Source organism: Symphalangus syndactylus, chromosome 3, assembly GCF_028878055.3.
Source record: "Symphalangus syndactylus isolate Jambi chromosome 3, NHGRI_mSymSyn1-v2.1_pri, whole genome shotgun sequence".
In the NCBI taxonomy this organism is placed as follows: Eukaryota; Metazoa; Chordata; class Mammalia; order Primates; family Hylobatidae; genus Symphalangus; species Symphalangus syndactylus.
In genome coordinates, this window is record NC_072425.2 from 23,899,580 (window position 1) to 23,920,182 (window position 20,603).

At 37.4% G+C, this 20,603-nt stretch overlaps 1 protein-coding gene across 3 annotated transcripts in view; it reads left to right on the plus strand.

Annotated features, from left to right (window-relative positions):
* C5 (complement C5) overlaps positions 1–20,603 on the plus strand; it is a 129,274-nt gene that overhangs the window by 52,678 nt on the left and 55,993 nt on the right. For all 3 annotated transcript variants that reach the window (XM_055271249.2, XM_055271250.2, XM_055271251.1), the window contains exons 8-18: positions 1,080–1,194; positions 2,773–2,899; positions 4,908–5,023; positions 6,733–6,918; positions 8,216–8,419; positions 10,505–10,714; positions 10,846–10,995; positions 12,001–12,130; positions 13,119–13,181; positions 14,310–14,507; positions 19,854–19,944. In XM_055271249.2, the coding sequence (XP_055127224.1) occupies positions 1,080–1,194; positions 2,773–2,899; positions 4,908–5,023; positions 6,733–6,918; positions 8,216–8,419; positions 10,505–10,714; positions 10,846–10,995; positions 12,001–12,130; positions 13,119–13,181; positions 14,310–14,507; positions 19,854–19,944 (1,590 nt within the window). The remainder of the gene's footprint in view (positions 1–1,079; positions 1,195–2,772; positions 2,900–4,907; positions 5,024–6,732; positions 6,919–8,215; positions 8,420–10,504; positions 10,715–10,845; positions 10,996–12,000; positions 12,131–13,118; positions 13,182–14,309; positions 14,508–19,853; positions 19,945–20,603) is intronic.

Consider the following 20,603-nt stretch of genomic DNA (forward strand, 5'->3'; position numbering starts at 1 on the left):
GGGTATATACCCAGTAATGGGGTCCCTGGGTCAAATTGTATTTCTAGTTCTAGATCCTTGAGGAATTGCCACACTGTCTTCCACAATGGTTGAACTAGTTTGCACTCCCACCAACAGTGTAAAAGCGTTCCTATTTCTCCACATCCTCTCCAGCACCGGTTGTTTCCTGACTTTTTAATGATGGCCATTCTAACTGGTGTGAGATGGTATCTCATTGTAGTTTTGATTTGCATTTCTTTGATGACCAGTGATCATGAGCCTTTTTTCATGTGTCTGTTGGCTGCATAAATGTCTTCTTTTCAGAAGTATCTGTTCATATCCTTTGCCCACTTTTTGATGGGGTTGTTTGTTTTTTTCTTGTAAATTTGTTTAAGTTCTTTGTAGATTCTGGATATTAGCCCTTTGTCAGATGAGTAGATTGCAAAAATTTTCTCCCATTCTGTAGGTTGCCTGTTCACTCTGATGGTAGTTTCTTTTACTGTACAGAAGCCCTTTAGTTTAACTAGATCCCATTTGTCAATTTTGGATTTTGTTGCCATTGCTTTTGGTGTTTTAGTCATGAAGTCCTTGCCCATGCCTATGTCCTGAATGGTATTGCCTAGGTTTTCTTCTAGCATTTTTATGGTTTTAGGTCTAACATTTAAGTCTTTAATCCATCTTGAATTAATTTTTGTTAAGGTGTAAGGAAGGGATCCAGTTTCAGCTTTCTATATATGGCTAGCCAGTTTTCCCAGCACCATTTATTAAATAGGAAATCCTTTCCCCATTTCTTGTTTTTGTCAGATTTGTCAAAGATCAGATGGTTGTAGATGTGTGGTGTTATTTCTGAGGCCTCTTTTCTGTTCCATTGGTCTATATATCTGTTTTGGTGCCAGTACCATGCTGTTTTGGTTACTGTAGCCATGTAGTATAGTTTGAAATCAGGTAGCATGATGCCTCCAGCTTTATTCTTTTTGCTTAGGAAGAAAGACACTTTAAAGTGCCTCAAGTGCTTTACGTAATTTCAAATTGTTACATTTTATCTGAATCCTGTTATTGTAACCATGTTAGTAAAACAGTTTTATGCTATTGTCTGACAGATATTTTTATAATAAAGTAGTCACTGAGGCTGATGTTTATATCACATTTGGAATAAGAGAAGACTTAAAAGATGATCAAAAAGAAATGATGCAAACAGCAATGCAAACCACAATGGTAAGATGTTAAGACACAGTCACCCACACCTACAGATGTATCCAGAGGTGAGAGATGAGAAGTTACTTCAAAACCATCTAGTGCAATCCCCCATTTTAGATAGGTTGAAACTTAAAATCCTCCTTTGGCTTCCCTTTGCATTTAGGGTAAAGTTCATTTTCCTTGGCATCAGCCTCCCTTGCCAGCTGATCTCATGCCCTTTCCTCCCTCTCTCCTCTTTGTATTGATCATTCCAATTTCTCTAACTGACCAAAGTCTCTCTTGCCTCCAGGTCTTTACAATATCGTTTATTCTGCTTGAAAATGCTCTTTCCCATTGTTCCCTCCTGCCCCTTCTTTGCCTGGCTAATTGCTTCTCATTCTTTAAGTTTGAACATTGACAGCCTTTCTCTGGGAAGCCTCCCCTGACTCTTCTACACTAGGTTAGCTGCCCCGGCTCTATAGCCTCTTTTCTTAACACATTCTTCACATTTCATTGCAGTGGTTTTCAACTAGGGATGATTTTTTATCCCCAAGGGGAGATTTGGCAATGTCCAGAGACATTTGTGGTTGCTACTGGTATTTACTAGGGAGAGGCCAGGGATGCTGCTAAATTCCTACCATGCACAGAGCAGGCCCCTACAACAAAGAATTATCCTGTTCAAAATGTCAATAATGCTGAGGGGTTGCGAAACCCTTCTTTATTGGAATGGCTTGTTTACTTATCTATCATTTTCATTATTAAACTATTTGTGAGTCTGAATCATTTCCCTTATATGCCCAGAGACAGCATAGTTTCTTGCAAGGAAATATTCGTGAAGTTATTTGTCCATAGTTTAGGGCTAATGATTGCTGGAACTGAGATTAGGGCACTGGTTCCCTTTCCCTTATTCAGCGTTCTTTACATTATACCACAGATGATATGAGTTCATGTCATTTTTGCTCACTTTTGCATATTCATTTGGTTTGCATCATCAATCATTTATCCTCTACAATCTTATTAATTCAAGATGTAAATTAAACACATTTTTAAAATGCAAAATTCTATGCCAGACACTGGGATTTAAAGCTAAATAAGACAAAAATGTCTGCCCTCAAGTCCCTCAATTTTATAAGAAAAAATAAGGCAAAGTTTATTTTACTGTTGTGTTAATAATTAAATAATATAATATGACTTAACCCCACATCCCTTTACTCATTGTGTGTTTTAAAATTAGTATTTAAATTTGTAAGCAGTGAAGTACAAATTAAATATTATAAAAACCAACAAACTCTCAGTTAAGGGCGGAAGTATGCTGAAAGGCCTAGAAGATGAATGATGACGCAGGAATTGGAAAAAGGCATGTTTGTCAGCTATTACCAAAAAGACCTGTTGGACCATGTGATGTTCAAGACTCTTCTACTTCTATAATTCTATACAAATAATTAGAAAATAACATCCTGGGCTTAATTGTGGACTCAGTTATCTACTTTACTTTTGATGCTAAACCATTCTTCTGACATTTACCTTCAATTTAGAGACTAGTAAAAGCAGATTTTATTAATTTTTCCTTATAAGTTCTTCTCCGAAATAACTTCTCCTTTTTCTCCTTTTAAAAAGTTGATAAATGGAATTGCTCAAGTCACATTTGATTCTGAAACAGCAGTCAAAGAACTGTCATACTACAGTTTAGAAGATTTAAACAACAAGTACCTTTATATTGCTGTAACAGTCATAGAGTCTACAGGTAAGAGTGTGTGTATGTGTGTGTATACTTTCTTTTGAAAAATATTTAGACAGAATATTTAAGTTATAAATAATTTCTAATTTCTATAATTATTTCACATTGTATTTTCTTTCATAGTTAAATATAATTATAAGAAGTAGACTTGTACATAGTTATAAAAAGGCAGTAGAGCTCTGCTTCTTTGTAGTCATTGGGCAAGCCATTGGGTCCCTATTACCTCCACTTCTACTGCAAAAATGGGAAAACAGTACCTAATTCATATCCAAAGTAGTTCTGCAGGCTCTCTGCCTTGACCATTTGGCACCCTAGTGTTCTCACCTGGTGAAAATAAAAACCAAAATAAGATTATGTATGTAAAACTATTTGATAAAGCACTATACAAATAAAAGGTATTACTATTATCATTATTATACTCTACATAATGATGGAGTCAAACTGAATGTTTCCTAAAGCCTAAAGTTTTCAACATTATTTTAATGTTTCTTCTTTTTATTTTTTCCTCAATTTATTTTAAATAAGTTCAGTTTAAGCAGTATCTATGAGATATTTAAAGTATTGCCAAACACGCAGGCTTGCAAACATTAATGATGTATGATGCCAGCACTAAAGTGGCTTACAAATTAGCATCAGGTATAAGACAGGTGAAGAAAGAACTGTTGCAAGAAAGAATTCCATATGAGCTCTAAGCAAAATATTAATGCAATAGGATTCAGAGGAAGGAGAGCTTCTAGATGATTGTTGAGCAACCAAGAACAGTGTTGTGAAGATGATCAGTCTTGAAAAATAATTAGGGTTTTGAGGCAGAGTTGGTAAACAGGGTGAAACAGAAACCCTCCATAGAGAGGGCAGATGAAGAAGAGTAGATGAAGCTTAATCTTTGAGGATAGCAGATCATCCAGTTTGGCTAAAACATAGGATATGTATAGAGAGTATTAGAGATGTAATATTGGAAAGGAGTTTGGGGATATTAAAGCTTCAAATGTTATTCTTAATAGTGTAACTTAATCTTTACCTGGAGGGTAACATTATTGGGCTCTTGCCAGTAGACCTTCAAGTGTTCTTTCCCTTCCCTTCCCTTCCCTTCTTTCCTTCCCTTCCCTTCTTCCCTTCCCTTCCCTTCCCTTCCCTTCTTTCCTTCCCTTCCCTTCCCTTCCCTTCTTTCCTTCCCTTTCCTTCCCTTCCCTTCCCTTCCCTTCCCTTCCCTTCCCTTCCCTTCCCTTCCCTTCCCTTCCCTTCCCTTCCCTTCCCTTCCCTTCTTTCCTTCCCTTCCCTTCCCTTCCCTTCCCTTCCCTTCTTTTCTTTTTGAGATGGAGTCTTGCTCTGTCACCCAGGCTGGAGTGCAGTGGCACAGTCTCGGCTCACTGCAACCTCTACCTCCTGGGTTCAAGCGATTCTCCTGCCTCAGCCTCCCAAGTAGCTGATTACAGGCATACACCACCATGCCTGGCACTTTTTTTGTTTTTGTTTTTGTTTTTTCGTTTTAGTAGGGACGAGATTTCACCATGTTGGCCTGGCTGGTCTCGAACTCCCTTTCAGGGTTCTTTCTACATCAAGCTCCCTTTTTCTGATTTCTGTCTATGTATCTATGCTCTGTGAGCACCAACCCCCATCCCCCACCCCCACCTCTGTAAGGCTCAGTTTCTGGCCCGACCCTTCCCTCTCTCCTCAATCCCTTGAATACAGTCAACTGAAACTCAGGCCACTGATGAAAAGTGGTGTCCCTTCCTAGCATCCTTCCTTAGTCCAGTCCTATAGCTGTACTTCTCCAAGGGCTTCTCTACATATGAGCTTGTGCATAAGGCCTTGGAAACTCCTGAGGTTTAAACTTTTCTCTGCTGTGCCCCTCTGAAGCAAGACCTATGTCCTACTTACTACTGGTAAATGAATGAATGCAAGAACAGAGTGAGTAAATGAATAAGTCTGTGGAGACATATAGAGACAAAATGGATATCCATACAGATCATGATACTCTTAAAAACTGTCAACATGATGCTTGCCATTTCCTTAGGTGGATTTTCTGAAGAGGCAGAAATACCTGGCATCAAATATGTCCTCTCTCCCTACAAACTGAATTTGGTTGCTACTCCTCTTTTCCTGAAGCCTGGGATTCCGTATTCCATCAAGGTAGATGGGGTGGGGGGTAGACCTTGCTACATATGATCATCTTGTTCTGTTCATGGAAAACATGTGGGTGGCAAACAGGGTAAGAATGTTGCCGTGGTAAATCACAGAGGGAGCTTATTCTGTGAAACCTGCCCCTTCTGGTGGACACAGACAGGGATGGGAAATTGCAGGTCAGCTGCAGCCTTGGCAATGACTTCAAAAGTGAGGGCAAGATAGCCTTGTATTAGGCATCCCTAAATAAGCATTGCATTATATTATATGTAAATAAAATCCCACAAGACTCTAGTTCAAAAAATACAAACATTTAAAATTATTTGGTGGCAAATTCTTAAAAAGCCTTAAGATGGAGATATCATTCCTTGAAAATAGACTCCTTTCTCTCACTATGTTTTTGCCTCCAGTGTGTCTCATTTGTTTCCCTCTGTCTCTGTGTTGTCTTTGTGCATAACTCTGTTCCATCTCTTGTCTGTGTATTGCTCTCTGTTCTTTTCATTTGTACTTCTTTCTGTCCCTGAATCTCTTTTTTTCTGTCTTTTTTGCTTTCTCCTCTGCATTCATTTTTCTCTCCTTTACCTTCTTTTCCTCTTCTAAACGCTGACAGTATAGAATTGAAACATTCATGTGGTTTTTATATTTTATCTATCATTATATATTTATTATAAATAATATATTTTATTATGTTTATTAAATGGAAAGTTTATCCCCTGCCCTTAATTTAGAAAGCCAGAGCAAAATTTTTTTTTGTTCTTTGAAAATGTGTTATTTTTTAAGATCAACTTAAGTACAATCAAAATGTGTTATTTATTATTTACTGTTGGTCATGGGCTTTTAAGAAAAAAAAGGATTTACCAAGCCCAAAGCAAGGTTTGGACATGCTTGTAGGTTCTTACATATATATACTATATATAGAAAATAATATATAACAAAATATCATATGCATCTATAGTAATGTATAATATATATACTAAAATATATAAATATAACAATATTATATAGAATATAAGCTTAAAATATATTTTGTATAAAAGTAAAATAATAAACTATGTGTGGAATTGTGTGTGTGTGTGTATATATATATATATATATATATATGTATATATATGGCAGTGAGAGGTAGATGTTAAAGGAAAAAAGGTGTATCTATTTTTGTTTCTCATATTCAAGGGACTTATTCCCAGAAGTGATTGCCTCATTTTCTCCTTTATCCAGTCCTAAACCAATCAAAGAAATACAGAAGTTAGATAGCAGAAGACCTTATCACACCTACTCCTTGACTGACTTAATAGAATGATATTTATGTTTTGCATTTGCTTGATTTATGGGAGAATCTATTCAAGAATGATTTAACTAAATAGAATTAAATCTTTCTATAAGCTGAGAATACACTTCTCTTTACTAAATTAAACATAAGTAAACCAGGTGTGGTGGTGCATGCCTAAATAGTTCCAGCTACTTGGAGGCTGAGGTGGGAGGATGGCTTGAGGCCAATAGTTCAAGGTTGCAGTGCGCTATGATTGTGCCTGTGAATAGCCACTGCACTCCAACCTGGGCAACATAGTAAGTCTCTGTCTCAGAAAAAAAACTTTTAAGAAAAAAATACATAAATAATTTATACTTTGGTGGGGAGGAAGGAAAATTATTTCAGAATTGTTGTGCTTTAAAATAAGTGATGAGCTGTTGAAATAGATTTGGATTGTTTTGACAAACAGGTGCAGGTTAAAGATTCGCTTGACCAGTTGGTAGGAGGGGTCCCAGTAACACTGAACGCACAAACAATTGATGTAAACCAAGAGCCATCTGACTTGGATCCAAGCAAAAGTGTAACACGTGTTGATGATGGAGTAGCTTCGTTTGTGCTTAATCTCCCATCTGGAGTGACGGTGCTGGAGTTTAATGTGAGCTGAATTCTCCTGTTGTATTTTCTAGGACAATGTGTACTCTTGACCATGTGTTTTGGCTAGTGTGCAGAACAGATGCGGCAGATTTTACACGAGTCCAGTGAACAGTTCCATAATTTTGCATCCAAGACAAATGAGTCCCAGAGATAATCTGCTAATCCATTGAATGGTCCTTGAGGAAGATAAATGTATCAATTTTTTATTTGGGAGTTAATTGTTTTCTCTTACACCATTAAGACCATATCAGACTCTAGAAGCTTCAGAATAGGTATAGCAGTGCACATGAGTGTTAGGAATATCCTCTTTTCCCCCCTCACTTTTAATCCCCTGAAGGGCCACAAAAGGATCAAAAATATGGAAGCCTCCCTTTTTTCTAACTGTAGAAACCATTCTACTTTAGAGCCCACTTAATAGTCTTCTCTTGCAGCAAACATTAAGTTCCCAATCTCAAATAAAATATGAGCAAGTTAATAACATAGGCCAATGACTGCAGCATGCATATACTCACTGTCATCTATTGAGCACTTACTAAGTGCTAGGCATCATGCTAAGAGCTTTATGAAGAATACATGAAACACCATTTAATTAGCAAGATGAGTTGGAATATTATCTTTGCCATTGTGTGGCTCAGGAAATGGAGGCTTCTAACCTCTCTTTTGATTAACTAATTTTATCCAGAGTTAATAAGTGGTGGTACTGGTATGCAAACCAGTGTGTACCTGACTCCAGAGCATGAGCTAATAACACTTCTGCCGTCTGAGGGTAGATATTGCTGCCATGATATCATTTCTTCTCCACCTCACATTTATAAGCACCCATCTGTGCGTCTACTTCACAATGAAACTGGGCCAGATAGTCTCTGAGATGTTCATTCATAGCTCCTGTCCCCAAGTCCTCAAGAGTTAGTGCTACCTCCCCACCACTTCCCTTCTCCTATCCCCATTTCCTAAATGCTTAGGCATCTCCCTGTAATCATCCCATGGGAAGAGAAGTCCCCAACTTACCATGACATTTCAGGAAGACCACCAATATTTATTCCTGGAGCATCTTTCTCTCTTCATTTCAGACTTTTCCACCATAGCCCATAATCCCATCATTCTTGTCTGTAGTCTTTGTAAAGTTGCTTGATACCACAGCTGTATAAACACTGGAGTAATGGAGGTTTTTTTCCCCTTTATCATTTGGTATTGTGAAATTGAGAAATTTATAAAGCAAGGAAAATAATTTGAAAGGTATGTTTTACAGAAAGCATTACATCATAGTATACATGTCTTTTTGAAATTTCCCTTTTCAGGTCAAAACTGATGCTCCAGATCTTCCAGAAGAAAATCAGGCCAGGGAAGGTTACCGAGCAATAGCATACTCATCTCTCAGCCAAAGTTACCTTTATATTGATTGGACCGATAACCATAAGGCTTTGCTAGTGGGAGAACATCTGAATATTATTGTTACCCCCAAAAGCCCATATATTGACAAAATAACTCACTATAATTACTTGGTAAGTACATAATGATGGATTTACATCTTATTCCCCCACCTGGAACATTCTCCTTTGCCTCTAGAGAGGCATTAGAATTATCCTTTATACTTGTATTCACAAAGCACTTTCAAGAACATCATCTGACTTGAACATCAGTTTCTCATAAAACCTTTGAAATAGGGCATGATTTTCATGACCATTTCACAGATGAGGAAACTGAGGGACAGAGAAGTTAAAAGACTTATGATGGTTACTTAGCTGGGAAGAGGAAGATTTTGATTTGAGCTGAGGACTCTGACTCCTGTTCTAATAACACTTTTTACCAAAGAGAGCCTAGTTATTCCAAAGCGAGAACCTGATTAAATAATGTTGCCTCTGCTCTCTTTCATGGCCAAAGATTGTATGCCTAGACCCAGTTTGGATAAGTGCATTTTATTGTCAAAAAACGGGGAAGCAAAATCCTCTCCTGAGAGTAGAATCCTATCTTGCCTCTTCCAATTCCATAGCTCAGCAACATCCCTATTGCATCATTTATATTAAACAGAGGTGGATCGATGAAGCTTGTTGGTGAAACCAAGAAAAAAACTTACAAAAAATATTAAGAGCTTCCTGACAATCACCAAAGAAATGGAATGAATTATTTCGATGGCCAGGCCAAATTCATGCTGTTGGCTTTTCAACATTTTTGAGGAAGAAATTTGAAAAAACAGTAATGAGGACCATGGAAAAATATTGACTGATGAAGGGAAATTGTTTATGGACTGGATACCAAACCCATGTATGCAGTTCTGGTCTCTAAGGACAATTTAAGGGATCTTTGAGGGCATTTTGGCTTCACGTGATTTTTTTTTTTTAATCTTAAACCTTCAATTTAGAATCTAAACCCTGGCTTTAAATCCCCAAATAAGATGCACTCCACTTATTCATCTATTTTTTTTTTTAATCAGTGAAACAAAAGGGGTTTTAGTGACAGTGTGATGACTTTGAACAGTTTTGGGTTCAAATTTTAGCTCTCTAATTTACTAGTTGTGTGATTTTGAATTAAAATCAGTATGACTTTTAGTTAGTTCCTGAGCCTCAGTTTCTTAAATGAGAATAATATTCCTCGTATTGATGTATTGTGAGAATGAAAGGAGTTAAACAAATGTTAAAGTTCCTGGCACATAGTAGGCCCATAAATGTTAACTCTTTCTTTCTTTCCTTCTTTTCTTTCTTTCTTTCTCTTTCTTTCTTTCTTTCTTTCTTTCTTTCTTTCTTTCTTTCTTTCTTTCTCTTTCTTCTTTCTTTTTCTTTCTCTTTCTTTCTTTCTCTTTCTCTTTCTTTCTTTCTTTCCCTCCCTCCCTCCCTCCCTCCCTCCCTTCCTTCCTTCCTTCCTTCCTTCCTTCCTTTTTGGTGGAGTCTCGCTCTGTCCCCCAAGCTGGAGTGCAGTGGCACGATTTCGGCTCACTGCAACCTCTGCCTCCCAAGTTCAAGCAATTCTCCTGCCTCACCCTCCCGAGTAGCTGGGATTACAGGTGCCCACCACCGTGCCAGGCTAATTTTTCTATTTTTAGTAGAGCCAGGGTTTCACCATGTTGGCCAGGTTGGTCTCAAACTCCTGACCTCAGGTGATCCGCCCGCCTTGGCCTCCCAAACTTCTGGGATTACAGGTGTGAGCCACCGTGCCCAGCCAAAATTGTTATGTCTTTTTTTGTTGTTTTTTTTGACACAGAGTCTTGCTCTGTTGCACAGGCTGGAGTGTAGTGGCATGATCTCAGCTCACTGCAACCTTCAGCTCTTGGGCTCCAGCAATTCTCATGCCTCAGCCTCTCAGGTAGCTGGGATTACAGGCATGCACCACCATGCCTGGCTAACTTTTGTATTTTTAGTAGAGATGGTGTTTCACTATGTTGGCCAGGCTGGTCTTGAACTCCTGGCCTCAAGTGATCGGCCCACCTCGGCCTCTCAAAGTGCTAGGATTACAGGCGTGAGCCACTGCACCCGGCCTAACTTTATTTTTCTTAAAATAATTTCTGCTCCAGCTCCAGGCTGCATCCTAAAGCACAGGTTTTGTTTTTGTTTGTTTATTTTTTGCTTATTGTTGCTGCTGCTGTTTATTTTTAGGTTTTATCCAAGGGCAAAATAATCCACTTTGGCACGAGGGAGAAATTTTCAGATGCGTCTTATCAAAGTATAAACATTCCAGTAACACAGAACATGGTTCCTTCATCCCGACTCCTGGTCTATTACATCGTCACAGGAGAGCAGACAGCAGAATTAGTGTCTGATTCAGTCTGGTTAAATATTGAAGAAAAATGTGGCAACCAGCTCCAGGTAAGCCACAAATTATAAGTCACAGTTGAATTTTCTTTTCAATGAAGGAGGCTGCCAAAGTCTTAGCTGCTTCTGAAAAGTCTTGTCTCACACAAATGATCTTTTCTTTTCTTTTACAAATGAACTTTTAGGTTCATCTGTCTCCTGATGCAGATGCGTATTCTCCAGGCCAAACTGTGTCTCTTAATATGGCAAGTGGGATGGATTCCTGGGTGGCATTAGCAGCAGTGGACAGTGCTGTGTATGGAGTCCAAAGAAGAGCCAAAAAGCCCTTGGAAAGAGTTAAGTAATGCATGTCTCACTGCAGTGTTGCATGAAGTGTGGCCACCAGGCTAGGATATGGGGGAATAACTAAGGGAAGACTAGGCCTGCTTTTCTATAATCTACTCAACCTACTCATTTTTAGGAAGGTAAACCATCCTCATGTTAGCTCCCAAAGCACAGGTCAATCCTGTTTTGTTTTTCAAATGTAAATGTAAGCACTTTAAGAATATATGATCATGGTAGCAATCACATTCATGGAGGAAAAATTACTATCAGAATACTTTGGAGGTTTAGGGTAGGGTGTTGATGGCAGTCATAGTAACTGGTAGCAGCATAGGAAAGATCTGTATAGGTAACATTTGGATTTTTTTTTTTAACTCTCATTGAAATCCATGGCACAGAAGAATCTCAAAGTCATTCAATTCTCATAAGTTCCTATTTATCTTATTTTGTTCAGCTATTATTTTCTAGGCTTGAATTTCTTTGAACAAGGAAGGAAGGACTGAGAAACTGTAAAATTAAAAAATATTCGGAGAGAAAAGAACATTTGGGGTCAAAATTAAAACAAATAAGCCTGTCCAAACAAGTATTCACCTATTTAGAACCTAGGGACCTCCGCACCAAAATGCACAAAGTTGTGCTTTTAAAGCAACTTAAAATTAATTTCTATGTTAATTCAGTCCTTCATGCATTCATACCTATTTATTTATTTATTTGGAACATTATATTGATTGCAGCATTCATTCTATGTACAAAACAACACAAATACATCAGTTTCTAAGAAACTCATCAAAGCTATTTAAGACTTAGTTCTTGATTTAACTTTGAATAGTTATGTATTTATAAATACAAAAGGACAAACTTAGAAACAAAGTTGGGAAATTTTGTCTTTGATCATTTGAAAAATATCATCTGTGTATTTCACAGGTTTGTGATAACCATGTAACAATTAGTACCTTTTAGTTCTTTAGAGGAATGATTTATACATCTCAATAGGCTCAACATTTTGCCTTTCTGGACAGGTATTTCAATTCTTAGAGAAGAGTGATTTGGGCTGTGGGGCAGGTGGTGGCCTCAACAATGCCAATGTGTTCTACCTAGCTGGACTTACCTTCCTCACTAATGCAAATGCAGATGACTCCCAAGAAAATGGTAAAATGCTCAGCATGTTTATTACTGAAAATCCCATTGATCATTTGCCCCCCAGATCTCATTTTTATCCTTCTTCCCAAATATTCTGTACCCTGATCGTAGAATGCCAAGACTATATAACTCACCTGTATAAAATGTTTCACTGGCCTTCAAGATAAAGTACAAATTCTTTAGTGTAGTACTCAAAACCTTCCATGATCTTCTCCCTGGCTCTCTCCAACTAGCTCTTACCCTGCTGCGCCTTACGTTATGTTTAAGCTCTACAGAACCAAGTGGAGTTCTTGAGTGGCATTATGCTATTTTGTACCTTTGGGCCTTTATTTATTGTGATTGGTTTCCCCTTCATTAGCCTGGAGAAGCAATGTAAGAATCATTGCCTCTACGGGACCTCTTCCCCACATAGAATTTATAATTCCCTCCTCCTTTAATAGGGAGGCTATTGCAGGGACTAGATCTATTTACAAGTAATAGAACAGCATTGTGTCGTTGCGCATTCTTACATGTAGTTGTAAGTCCTGTCTCATCTACTGCATCGGGAGCTCTTTAAGGATAGTAACCATATCTTAATCATTTTCTTTCTATGGTTTTAAAATTGTTCATAATTATACTTCATACTATGGTATTCATAGTTATATTTGCAATAGTATAGCACAAAGAGCAAATAATAAAAATAGCATACCCAACAAAAGCATCACTCACTCTAAATGCTTAGGTATTTCTCTGGAATCAGTGGATCAGAGAGGCTGCAGGATTCAAAACCAATTCAGATAAAATAAGTCAAAAGATATGACACTAGATCATGAACTCCACTAAGATAAAACAAGTCATATCAAGAAGTATGGTGCACAGTTCCTAATCCAAAGCAGCACCTCAATATTTGTTAATGAATGACTTGTGAAGGCTCTAAATACTTAGTTTCATGGAATTTTTTTTTGAGATTTTATCTCCTCTTTAATCCTTCTTCTTTATCTTTTTTTAAAAAAACCAGATGAACCTTGTAAAGAAATTCTCAGGCCAAGAAGAATGCTGCAAAAGAAGATAGAAGAAATAGGTACCCTAAGATTCATGTGATTGTAAAAAGGTTATGGTCATATCATTCAAAAACTGGACAAAATTAAATGTTGTATAAATTCCCCTAATTGAAATAGAATGAATGAAAAGAAAGATATGTATGGAGGTCTAGCTTATCTCTCTCAGAAAGATTAATCCAAATAAAGTCTAGTAGTTCATTTGCCATAGCCTTAATCTAAGGGAACAGGTCTTTATTACTTCAAGCTCTAAAATCCAAAATATTAGCTTTTATTTGTCATAAATATTTTCTCTCTGATAACTTCATCTAGCAATTAAAATCATATCCTTCCATTTTATTCTGACAAAATCCATGATTTGACTCTTTTGGGGACATACCTAGAAGTCTATTACTTCTATTTCATATATTTAATTGTTAGTAGCATTATTCTTTGGAAAATACATCTTGTGAGAATTATTTTAAAATATTTATTTAAATGGTTATGATAATTGGCCATGTTACTGTAGAAAGAATATCAAACTGGGAGTCAGCAAATTGAGTTCAACTAATATCATGCCTATGGTAATATAATAGTTTCTTCCATTTGTATATGAGTTATTTTAATTCTAACCTTTATTCTAAGTTCAATGATATGAAAAGAGAGACATTGACTAATCTGAGCACTTACAATGAAGGATAATGCTACTAGGTGAAGTCCACAAACCATGTTATATAAGAAGTTTTTGAAAAATAGGATATTCAGCTTGAAGAAGGAAATATTTGTATAGTGATGATAGCCATCTTCAAATATTTGAAGGCTTCTTGGATATTTAACTTATTTTCTTAAAAAAACATTTTCTATTCTTTTTCTATATTTTTCTGCTTATTTTCAGCAGAACCCAAAGTTCCAGTTTCAAGAGTTAGTATTTAGCTTAATTGCAGGAAACCCTTTAACCATTTAGTATGAGCTGGAATGGACCATTTGGTAAGGTCACATTCTTCCCATTCTTAGAATAGTTCCAAGGGGAGTCTGGACAGTCAACTAGCCATGACTATTGTGGGTAGGGGGGTCATATAGCAATAGAAACCAGGTATCCCTTGAGATTTCTTCTAAGCCTGAGATGTTATGACTCTACATGATCAAGAGCACTGGCATTATTACCATTTCAGCTGCTAAATATAAACATTCAGTAGTGAAGAAATGTTGTTACGATGGAGCCAGCGTTAATAATGATGAAACCTGTGAGCAGCGAGCTGCCCGGATTACTGTAGGGCCAAGATGCGTCAAAGCTTTCACCGAATGTTGTGTCGTCGCAAGCCAGCTCCGTGCTAATATCTCTTATAAAGACATACAATTGGGAAGGCTACGTAAGTATGACGTTTTCTATCAGAATTCTGCTTAATATGGGGAATTTTGTGTAATTTTATGCTGCTAAGAAAGGCAGTTTTCATGATCTATTTAGAATTGAAAGTAGAAAAGATAACTTGTAAATGTCCATAAGAAAAAAAAAATCCTTCATTTTTGGGCATCAGAAGAGGTATAGTACAGAGCAGAGTACACTAGGCCAGAGTTAAGACCTGGCATAACCTTAAAGCCAAGTCATCCCGTAAACTTGAATGATTATTATCCTCTCTGAGCCTCATGCAAGGAGCTTGGAACAGATCGTCTCCAATATGCCTGTGAGTTCTACAAGTCTAGGTTTTTGTGATATTACAACCATTAAAAATTCTGTCTACGTCTACATTGACGAAATAGAGGAGAAGATTTCTAAATCTAGCCTAAGGTTAAGTGTACTTATACAAAAGCAGATGTCTTATTTCAGTTTCAACCACAATACATGTTTCCAGAGTTTATAGAACTCTCATTAACATGTTTTCAGAACTTTTAGGACTTTATATATAGTCTTTTTTTTTTTTTTTGGAGTAGGGATCTGGCTCTGTCACCCAGGCTGGAGTGCAGTGGTGCAATCTAGGCTCACTGCAACCTCTGCCTCCGGGTTCAAGCGATTCTCCTGCCTCAGCCTCCTGAGTAGCTGGGATTAAAGGCACCTGCCACCACACCTGGTTAATTTTTGTATTTTTAGTAGGGACAGGGTTTTGCCATATTGGCCAGACTGGTCTCGAACTCCTGACCTCAGGTGATCCGTCCACCTCGGCCTTCCAAAGTGCTGAGATTACAGGCGTGAGCCACTGTGCCTGGCCTATGTATAGTCTTTAACAAAACAAAAGCAAAATGACAGCTTCTGTTTTATACTTATGTGTGCTGCATAATGACATTTTCATCACTGATGGACCACATATGCAATGGTGATCCTATAGGATTATAATACCGTACTTTTTCTGTACCTTGCCTGTGTTTAGATATGCTTAGATACACAAATACTTATTGCATTACAGTTGTCTGCAGTATTCTGTTCAGTAACATGCTGTACAGGTTTGTAGCCTAGGAGCAATAGGCTATACTATATAGTCTAGATGTGTAGTAAGTTATACCATCTAGATTAGTGTAAGTACACTCCATGATGGTCACACAACAAAATCATCTAACAACATATTTCTCAGAACATAGCTCTATTGTTAAGCAATATCTAATAACCATAATTTGGTAAATGGCCACAAAATTTATGTTTGTCGAATATATTCATTGAGATGTACAGTGTCTAAGATTCAGATTGTTTTCCAATATTTGTTTTGCTTTGTTTGTTTGTTTGAGAGACAGAGTTTTGTTTTTGTTGCCCAGGCTGGAGTGCAATGGCGCACTGCAACATCCGCCTCCTGGGTTCAAGCAATTCTCCTGCCTCAGCCTCCCAAGTAGCTGGGATTACATTCACCTGCCATCACACCTGGCTAATAATATTTGCTTATTATAAGCAGAATTTTAATAAGCAATCTAGTCCATGTGCTGTTTTTATTTTTGGAGGGAAGATTTGGCTTTTTTTTCCTCTTAATTTTTTTTAATTTTTAAATTTATGTGGGTAAATAGTATTTACAGGGTACATGAGATACTTTGATACAGGAATGCAATAAGTAATAATCACATCATGGAAAATGGGGTATCTATCCCCTGAGGTATTTCTCCTTTGTTTTATAAACAATCCAATTATACTCTTTTAGTTATTTTTAAATGTACAATTAAATTATTATTGACTTAGTCACCCTGTTGTGCTGTCAAGTACTAAGTCTTATTCATTCTTTCTATTTTTTGTACCCATAAACCATCCCCACATGCCCCTCATCCTCCTACTACCCTTCCTAGCCTTCTACTCTCTATCTCCATGAGTTAAATTGTTTTGATTTTTAGCACCCACAAATAAGTGAGAACATGTGAATTTTGTCTTTCTGTGCCTGACTTATTTCACTTAACATAATGACCTCCAGTTCCATCCATACTGTTGCAAATGACAGGATCTCATTCTTTTCATGGCTGAGTAGTACTCCATTGTGTATATGCACCACATTTTCTTTATCCATTCATCTGTTGATGGACATTTAGGTTGGTTCCAAATCCTGACTATTTTTAACAGTGCTGCAACAAACATGGGAGTGCAGCTATCTCTTCGATGTACTGATTTTCTTTCTTTTGGGTATATACCTAGCAGTGGGATTGCCAGATCGTGTGGTAGCTCTATTCTTTGTTTTTTAAGGAACCTCCAAACTGTTCTCCATAGTGGTTATAGTAATTTACATCCCCACTAACAGTGTTCAAGGGTTCCCTTTTCTCCACATCCCCTCCGGCATTTGTTATTGCCTGTCTTTTGAATAAAAGCCATTTTAACTGAGATAAGATGGTATTTCATTGTAGCTTTGATTGCATTTCTCTGGTAATTGCTGATGTTGAGCAGCTTTTCACATGCCTTTTTGCCATTTGTATGTCTTCTTTAGAGAAATGTCTATTCAAATCTTTTGCCCATTTTTAAGTGGGATTATTACATTTTTTCCTGTAGAGTTGTTTGAACTCCTTATATATTCTTGTTATTAATCTCTTGTCAGATGGGTAGCTGCAAGTATTTTCTCCCATTCTGTGGGTTGTCTTCTTACTTTATTGATTCCTTTGCTGTACAGAAGCTCTTTAACTTGATGTGATCCCATTTGTCCATTTTGGCTTTGGTTGTCTGTGTAATGGGGTATTACTCAAGAAACATTCGCCCAGACCAGTGTCCTAGAGAGTTTTCCCAGTGTTTTCCTGTAGCAGTTTTATAGTTTGAGGTCTTAGAGTTAAATCTTTAATCTGTTTTTATTTGAGTTTTGTATATGGCAAGAGATAAGGGTCACGTTTCATTCTTCTGCAATATGGATAACCAGTTTTCCCAGCACCGTTAATTGAAGAGACTGTCCTTTCTCCAATGTATGTTCTTGGCACCTTTGTCAAAAATGAGTTCACTATAGGTATGTGGATTTGTCTGGGTTTTCTATTCTGTTCCATAGGTCTATATGTCTGCTTTTATGCCAGTACCATGCTGTTTTGGTTCCTATAGCTCTATAGTATAATTTGAAGTCAGGTAATGTGATTCCTCCAGTTTTTTTCTTTTTGCTCAGGATTGCTTTGGCTATTCTGGTCTTTTGTAGTTCCATATGAATTTTAGGATTTTTTTTCTATTTCTGTGAAGAATGTTATTGGTATTTTCGTAGAGATTGCATTGAATCAGTAGATTGCTTTGGGTAGTATGGACATTTTAACAATATTGATTCTTCCAATCCATGAATATGGAATAACTTTCCATTTTTTTGTGTGTCCTCTAGAATTTCTTTCATTGGTGTTTTATAGTTTTCATTGTAGAAATCTTTTACTTCTTTGGTTAAGTTAATTCCTAGGTATTTAATTTTATTTGTGGCTATTGTAAATGGTATTACTTTTTAAATTTCTTTTTCACATTGTTCATTATTGACATATAGAAATGCTACTGATTTTTGTATGTTGATTTTATATCCTGCAACTTTACTGAATTCATTTAGCAGTTCTAATAGTTTTTTTGGTGGAGTCCTCAGGTTTTTCCAAATATATGATCATATCATTTGCATACAAGGATAACTTGACTTCTTGCTTTCTAGTTTGGATGACCTTTATTTCCTTCTCTTGTCTAATTGTTCTGGCTAGGACTTCCAGTGCACTAGGACTTGCCTAGAAATTGCAGTCCTTGTGGCCTAGACTGCCCCTCAAGTTAACCTAGGGCCCTAGAGCACTCCAGCCCATGGTGGGGAGGCTTGCTGGAACTCAAGCTCCAACCACTGGGATGGGCGATTTCCGTCTGGCTAGGGCCAGTCCAAATGCTCCCTCCATGAGCAGACACCAGCTGAGTACAGCCTGGTTCTGCTTTCCACTGTGACAGTGCAGCAGTGAGTTCAATGCAAAGCCACAGAATGACTGCACTCTCCCTCTCCCAACACATAGCTTCTCCATGCTGCACAGTCACTGCTAGGGGATGTGGGAAAAGTGGCATCGGTGCTTCAAGACTATCTTTCCTGCCCTCTTCAATGTCTTTTCAGTGATGTAAAGTCAAAACCAGGTACCGTGATTGCTCACCTGATTTTCAGTTCTTGTGATGGTGCTTTTTGTGTGTAGTTAGTTGTTAAAATTTAGTGTACCAACAGGAAAGACAAATGGTGTAGGCTTTGATTCAGCCATCTTGCTCTCCCCTCTCATATATTTTTTCATTTTTCAATTTTTCAACTATAATCATCTGGTTTGGCTTCAGCTGGATAGAATTCTCTCTCTGCAGCCCCCTCCGTCCTGGAACTCTCCCTCATTCCAGACAACTTGGCCTTGCAAAACTCCCATCAGTGTTGCCACAAGTCTTCAAAATCATCAGACTCTGGTTGTATTCCTCTCCCTGCCCTAGTCTGTAAACTGCCTCTAGGCAGTAAGCTGGGGCAGTTTTAGGTTTCACCTAATTGTTTCCTTTCTCTCAGAGATCACAGTCCTGCTTATGCTCTAATGTCTGAAAACTGTTATTTTGCATGTCATGTTTGGTTTTCTATTAATGCATCTTAGATGAAAACAGAAGTTCTGTCCATTTTTATTAAAGTAAATATAAACAAATTACCAAGTCAAAGAAGGCAGAGAATCATATAAAGCCTCCTTTTTTTCTAATATAAACACAATTATTACAATTATATAAGTGCAAATAACTTTATAGACGGATCAATATCTTCTATAATCTCAGGAATACTAAACATTTAGCAATTTAAGAAAAAAATCATTAAAGATATTTAATGCTTTGTTTTGCCAATGCTATTAGTGGAAAAATCCTAAGGCCTTTATAGTTTGTTTGTTTGTTTGTTTGTTTGAGACAGAGTCTCGCTCTGTCACCCAGGCTGGAGTGTAGTTGTGCAATCTAGGCTCACTGCAACCTCTACCTCCCAGGTTCAAGTGATTCTTGTGCCTCAGCCTCCTGAGTAGCTGGGACTACAGACACCTGCCACCATGCCTAGCTAATTTTTGTGCTTTTAGTAGAGACGGAGTTTCAACATGTTGGCCAGGCCGGTCTCGAATTCCTGACCTCATGTGATTTGCCTACCTCGGCCTCCCAAAGTGCTGGGATTACAGGCATGAGCCAGTGCACCCTGCCTATAGTTCTATTTTGGAAGCATTAAACAAAATGTTTCATTTACCTTTCAGAAAATGTTTAAGTTATAGATTAATGGCCATATTTTAAAATTCACCTATAAGTAGAATTTATATTGTTTTTCCAAAATGAATATGATTTTTTTGTCCAGACATGAAGACCCTGTTACCAGTAAGCAAGCCAGAAATTCGGAGTTATTTTCCAGAAAGCTGGTTGTGGGAAGTTCATCTTGTTCCCAGAAGGTATTATACTTCTTTCATGTTTCCTTGAAAGAAATGTGGATAATGCAAGTATTATGGCCAAAAATCTGGAAACTACCCATTTCCCAATAGCTTGCGTAAGAGTTAAGATGATCCTGCAATTTGATCAAATTTTGTTTTGTTTTGCTTTGCTTTTTTAAATTTTTATTTTTTTAATGTACATTGCACTGGTGATTGGCTCCAGGTCAGAATGAAGAAGGGTGCTATTCCATTTAATTTTATTTGACTTCAGTATGCATTTACTACACACAACTATGTGCTATACACTATATTAAGCCACTATTTTTATCCTAAAATATCTGTACGATAAAACAAACATTAATAAACAGGAAGAAAGGTTTTCTTTTTAAAGTTTTTTAATTCAACACATTTTAAGGAAACACTTCCTCTATACCACTGAAAACAGTGATGGGCTGAGTCCTTGAGCCACACTCTTCTTAGATGGGCTTAAAGCACTGGTTTTCCAAAGAGAAGGCAAGGAATGAGTTCAAAGCCCTGCAGTTGTCTCCTCGTGCATCTCCTTGTTTCTACCCTTGTCTTCTCTAATCCTTCTTCCACACAATTGTTGTCCATTTCATCTGACATTACCCATTAGCTAGCATGTCCTCTGGTAAACCTTCTGGCCACTGCTCCCCACCCTA